General features: G+C 65.5%; 1 protein-coding gene across 1 annotated transcript; it reads right to left on the reverse strand.

Moving 5' to 3' along the window:
- Positions 1-1,824: 1,824 nt before the first annotated feature.
- EMIHUDRAFT_98856 (hypothetical protein) lies at positions 1,825-3,228 on the reverse strand (the record flags this gene model as incomplete). The annotated part of the gene is made up of 1 exon (XM_005785528.1): positions 1,825-3,228. The coding sequence occupies one exon, from the start codon at positions 3,226-3,228 to the stop codon at positions 1,825-1,827; it is 1,404 nt and encodes a 467-aa protein (XP_005785585.1).
- Between the last annotated feature and the right edge of the window lie 2,896 nt (positions 3,229-6,124).

A 6,124-nucleotide genomic window follows, 5' to 3' on the forward strand; every position in this document is an offset into this window, starting at 1 on the left:
AGCGCGCACGAGTGGGTGTGCGAGCAATATCGAAAGACAGTGGGGCCAGGATCGCACACGGCAGGGGTGACGGGACGGTTGTGGAGCGAAGTGGCAGTAGCCAGCCTCAAGCATCGATGGGATAATAAGATGAGATTACCGGACGAGAACGGGGGGAAGGACAGGCGGGCGACATTTGACGACGTCGGGGATCACAATGTGACGACCAAAACGATCTTGGGGGCCAGGGTGAGACAACAGGTCGGGGTGCCACACGGGGCACACCACAGGCGTATTCTAGAGGGGGAAAAGAAACGGGGAATGAGGGGCCCCGCCACGAGAAGTGCGTTCTGGGGATGCAGAGCGTGCAAGGCGGCTAGGGATGAGGCCACAAAAGAGGCGCGCGAGGCAAGGAGGAGACGCGGGGAACTGGGAGACTGGGACGACTGGAAACAAGAAGACAGTGAGCCACCACAGGCGTCGTTGGCACACATACTGAGCGGCAGCTGCGCTGGAAATAAGGAAGAGGCGCGTCACTTCATGCGGAAGCTCGACAAGCACACAGCGAGGGCGACAGCAAGAGTTGAACGGGAGGCGCCGGACTCAAAAGACACCGCCACATTCCTGAGACGAGCGAGGGCAGCCTCCTTAAAGGCGAAAGGGTCTAGATTTGGAGCGCTCGCCGAAGAGGAGTACGACAAAATAGCGCCCGTGATTGCCTGCACGCTACCCGCACTCACGGACTCCATACCCGAAAGAAAGAGAAGGGAGCTCGCGGGAGAGGTGACGAGTGACCTACAGGTAGTGGGGAAGGCAGCCTCGATTGCCATACAGACATGGGTGCGAAACAACGACAAGACCAAGGCACGGGCAGAGGAACGAGAGAAGAATATAGGGTGGATAAAGCGCCTGTTCACGGCATGGAGGGTGAGCCACACCGAACGTACCGAGCGAAGAGCCGAGCGGAAGGAGGACGGGGAAGATGACTCCGAGGAGGACGAACCAGTGGAAATCCAGTTGTCAGATGTCACGATGCATCCGAAGGGGACCCCAGCGCCGGCATCATCCGTAGAGGCACGAGTGTTCGAAGAGAGAGTGGACCTGAGCAACAACATGACCTGTAGGCAAATGATCGGAGTGGGAGTCAGAAATGTGGTCCTTGCGCGAGGGGAGCTCGATAGACTCGAGGGGCCAGGATACGCCGCGAGGAGGACGGAGTTGCGCCGACAGGCGAAAGAAGCCGCGAGAACAAGGGACCGGCAGGCGGCGGCGTCGCAGGACGGGGCAGAAGAGAACAACGCGACAGAGGAGGAGGTGACAAGGGAGAGAACGACGAGGGTGGGACGACCGCGTGGTGGCATGAAGATTGCAGCGAGAATCAGCGAGAGACTGCGAAGAGAGATAGGAAGAGGCAGACTCCCTAGGGTGGGCGACGGATAGCGCACCATGCTCTCCCACTCGACGCGGCTATTTGCGACGGCAGCGCCAGGGCTCGCGGTGATAAGTGGTTTTCGCACGTAATCTTGCGCGGAGGCGGCGGAGCCCGGAAGGCGGAAGGCGGAGCCGGTCCCGAGGTGTGCGAGTGCGTGTGCGGGTGAAGCGTCATAGCCGATAGCGTGCCCCACCGCGCGCGGAGGCGGAGGGCGACACGCGCTGTTTTGGTGCTCGGAAGTATTGGTGGTCGGCTGATCGGAAGGCTTGCCGAAAGATTTCATTGTACGCGCGGGAGTCCCCCTGCGCTCTGCTATCTCCCGCTGTCTGCTCCCTCGCACCGAGTGGGTTGCCTCTCATTCGTACCTCTCCGTACAAGAAACACGGTACCCGGCCGCCCGCGCATGTGACAAGTCATCCCTTCGGCCGCCTCTCGAGCCGCTTCGCCTTCGGAGACCTCTCCTTGCCCCGTTTGCCAAGGGTGTCGTTTCGCGTCGCCAGCCAGGCAGAGTGCTCGGCCCGCCGGGCTTTGTGCGCCACGCGGTCGGCGGCTCGCCTCGCAAGCTGCTGCTCATAGCGCGCTTGCTCCTCCGTCGAGGGCTCGAGTCGAAGCGCGCGCATCCTTGCCACCAAGTGATCGACCGCGTCCGCACTCGCGCCGCGCGTGCCGCCCGCTTGGCCGCCGCCCTCGCTCGCCGCGTAGACTAGCGCGGGCGCCGCTCTGGCCACGGCCTCACGCAGCGCAGCCACGCGCTCTGCGGGCATCGCGATCAGCTCGGCCATCATGGCGGCCGCTCGCGCCGCATATACCGCCGGGTCCTTGACAAGTGGCTGCGGCGCACCCTCCGCCCAAGCTGCCGGCGTCCAGTCGAATAGCACGCTCGCCTCGGCGGCGCGCCAGTGATCTGTCCAGAGCTCGCGTTGCTGTGGGTGGAAGAAGACTGGGATGCAGCCGAGCGTCACGGCGTCGACGATGCCCGAGCGCGAGATCGTATCGCCGGGAGGCTGGAGGCAAAAGGTCGAAGCCGCGTACAGGGTGAGCGCCGCGGGCGCACCCGAGCCTCGCATCGAGACCCAGGACCACTTGCAGCTGTTCGAGTCCTTGTCGTGCTGCCGCCTGCACTCGTCACGGATGGCGCGGCGCCAAGCGTTGAAGCCCATCGCCTCCGAGTCAAGATGGCCCCAAACAGCACCAGCGTATGCGATCCGGGTCGGGCGCTCCGCCGGTCGCGCCGCGGCAAGCGGCAGCCGTGCGTGGCCCAGGTAGGGCACGTCGAGCCTGCGGCAGAGGCTGCGTGTGCCGTCGATGTCAACGAGGCCGGGCGGGCTGCCCGAGACGCGGACGATCGCGTCGCGCGGCCCATTCTCGCGACAGCGACGCCACAGCGGTGCGCACAGCGAGTCGCGTTTGCCGTCAGCGTCGGGGCCGTCCATCGCCACGATGGGCTTGCCCGGGCAGAGCCGCTCCCAGTCGGCGCGGTTGCAGTCGCGGCCAGCCGCAATCGAGCCGAAGGGCGGCGAGGCGACCACGCAGCACGACGCCGCGCTGAGCTGCCGCGTGCGACCCGAGTGGCGTGCGAGCCGATGGATGAGCACCGGCACGAGATGCCTCCAGTGCGTCATCTGGAAGCCGCCGCCGGCCGGGAGTGATGGGATTGTTTGCCCCCACGGCGGCGGCGCTGTGGCCAGCAGACGCGTCGCATTGTCCTCCTCGAGCACGTAGAAGAAGCCATTTCCAACGGCGTCCTGAAGCTGATCGAGGTTGACCTCGACGGCCTTCTGAAGGCCATTCGCGACCACAGCAAGGTGCGCGCTCATGCCGCGCAGACGCCCCGCGCCACTGCCATCAGCTCCACCATTGAGCCCCGACCGCACAGCCGCTCACACCCGCCCTCACTGCCACAATCCTCGCCTCTGCTACCCTCTCTCCCACTCCGCTGCCGTTCTCTCCGCTGCCCTCGCTGACGTCTCCCTTCCTGCCAATGAGGACTTCCCCCAAGACCAAGACCAAGGGCTCCTCCTCCTGCCCAGCCGGCCCATGCGCCGCGCCGGCTTCGTGCTATCCAACATGCTCCACTACGCGATCTGCATCACTCCGCACCCGAACGCGGTGCCGCTCTTCGGTGTGTTTTGCTACACACGCCTTGACCTCCCTTGACCATACCCCCCCACCCGTCGAGCAGGCCGCCTCCGGCGGCCAGGACCATACCCCCCCACCCTTTTGGCCGTGACGCCACCATACCTTACCCCGTAAAAGGTCGAATCCTGCGTGCTGCATAAAGTTCACAATATGCGCGTCTCATTCGCACTCACAGCACTCACAGGCGCGCTCTCGCTCTCGCTTCTCATCCCTCTCCGCTTTGCACGCTCTGCATCCCCAGAACGCACTTCTCGTGGCGGGGCCCCTCGTTCCCCGTTTCTTTTCCCCTTCTAGAATACGCCTGTGGTGTGCCCCATGTGGCACCCCTATCTGTTGTCTCACCCTGGCCCCCAAGATCGTTTTGGTCGTCACATTGTGATCCCCGACATCGTCGAATGTCGCCCGCCTGTCCTTCCCCCCGTTCTCGTCTGGTAATCTCATCCTATTGTCCCATCGATGCTTGAGGCTGGCTACCGCCACTTCGCTCCACAACCGTCCCGCCACCCCTGCCGCGTGCGATCCCGGCCTCACCGTCTTTCGATATTGCTCGCACACCCACTCGTGCGCGCTCTTACACATGTGTCCGTACGTCCGTCCTTACAAGATCCTGTCGGACCTGGATTCGACACTTCAGCTTGGTATAGTATCATCGTATTGCAGATCATACCCCAGGGCTATACCCTGATACCCTCTTGAGAGGACCCGCATTGGGCCCCTAGAGGATAGGCTGATACCCTGGTGGGTTACCCTTCACACCGGACACGACCCCCCTCTTCACACCTCTTCGCGCGCTGCGCGCGCGCCAAGACAGACAACGCGCTCGAATGAGCGTCGCGCAGGAGGGAGGCCAGCGCACCACTAAGCAATGCGCTGGGCGAGGAGGGCGCTAATGGCGGCCGTCGTCGCATTTGACGGGCCCGCGGCCGCAGCCGGTGCGGCTGCAGCCGCGGGAGGGGCCGCGGCCTGCACGGCTGCGGCCGGGGCCGGCGCCGCGGGGGGCGCGGGGTTAGGCGCCGTGGCGGGCTCCGCTGCGGACTCGGTGTCCCCCGCGGCCGCCCCCATCGCCTGCGCCGATGCGAGAGCTGCTGGCGCGCAAACTCCTCGCTCGCGGCCGTCTTCGCCGCCTGGCAAGCTGCCCGACTTCCACAGCCGCTTGCGCCTTCGCCCTTGCCGCCGCAACCTTGGCGTCGAAGGCCGTGCGCTTCTTGACAAGCCCGTCCCAGCGGCGTGGCGCGCGGGTACGGCGGAAGCGCAAAGAGTTTGAATGATACCTCGCACCGGGAGGGCTCGGTCCTCGGTGCGAGGTGTGAATTGTCGCTTCGCTGCGCGGCCGCCGATGATACCTTGATACCCAGCCGAGATAAGTCCCCACAGAGGCCTAGAGCATACCTTGATACCCCCTCGAGAAGCATACGATGATACTATACCAAGCTGAAGTGTCGAATCGCACTTGGAGCACTTGGAGTGCAGTCAGTAACCGCACACCCAGGGCCGGGGAGCTCAGAAGCGCCTCCATCGCGAAGGAAATTCTCTTCTTAGCTCAGACATAAGCTCATGTCGGATCGACAGCTCGGCAGCATTGTGAAGAACGCCGTGCGGAAGCTTCCATCGCGGGAAGGTCTCGGAGTCAAGGACGTGTCTGCTGCTCTAGTCAAAGCCAAGCTGTACGACAGGCTGCTCGATCTCGGAGGCCCAGACCCTGCGAGCGTGAAGCCCTTCGAGGAGGCGCTCAGGGAGATGGCCGACGCGAGCGCGCTCGTGCTCGGCCTGCGGGTCGAGGCGGCGGCGGCCGTAAAGGCGAATGCTGCGCTGGAGAAAAAGCGAGAGCAACAACGGGCCGCCAGTGCGGCCTCGCGCGCGGCCGCCGCCGCTGCTGCGCCCGCCGCCGCCGCCGCCGCCGCTCCCGCCTACGCCTGCGGTCGGCGGAGCGGCATCCTGGGCGGCCTCCTCTCCATCCTTGCGTGCGGCGGCTGGAAGTCCTCGCTGAGCGTGCGGACCGCGCCCGCGGCTGGCTCGGAGGCGGCAGCGGCGCTCGCCCAGCGCGAGGCGTGGTCGCCTGCCACGCTGGCCAAACGCCCAAAGGCCGGCGCGAGCGCCGAGGTCGACGAGGAGGACGTGGAAGTGGTGGTCGAGGACAGGGAGGCCGTCGACCTCGAGGGCGGCGAGGGTGGCGATGGCGGCGAAGGCGGCGAAGGCGGCGAGGGCGGCGAGGGGGCGGCGAGCTCGGAGGGCGCGGCGGGCGCGGGCGCGGCGGGGAGAGTGGCTGGCGTAACACGCTGCGTATCAGTTAACTGCAGCCTGCGTCTCTAGGCTACCTTGGCCGCGTGTGGCGCGGCTGCTGCGATGCGGGTGGGCGCTCCCTCTACGGCAGGCACATCTTTTGCTGCGTCTGGGCCGTGCTGCTCATCTTCATCGACCCGTTGCGGCTCGTCGCGTGCGCCGATAGGATGGGGTACATTTACCTGCTCCTCTTCGGACAGCGGCGCACCGATGCCGGAATCGGGCAGTTTGCGAAGGCCCGCTCCCCTCCCTCACCCTTCACCGAGCTCCCCCCCCCCCCCCCCCCTTTTTTTG

This window comes from Emiliania huxleyi (assembly GCF_000372725.1).
Source record: "Emiliania huxleyi CCMP1516 chromosome Unknown EMIHUscaffold_16, whole genome shotgun sequence".
NCBI classification, from domain to species: domain Eukaryota; phylum Haptophyta; order Isochrysidales; family Noelaerhabdaceae; genus Emiliania; species Emiliania huxleyi.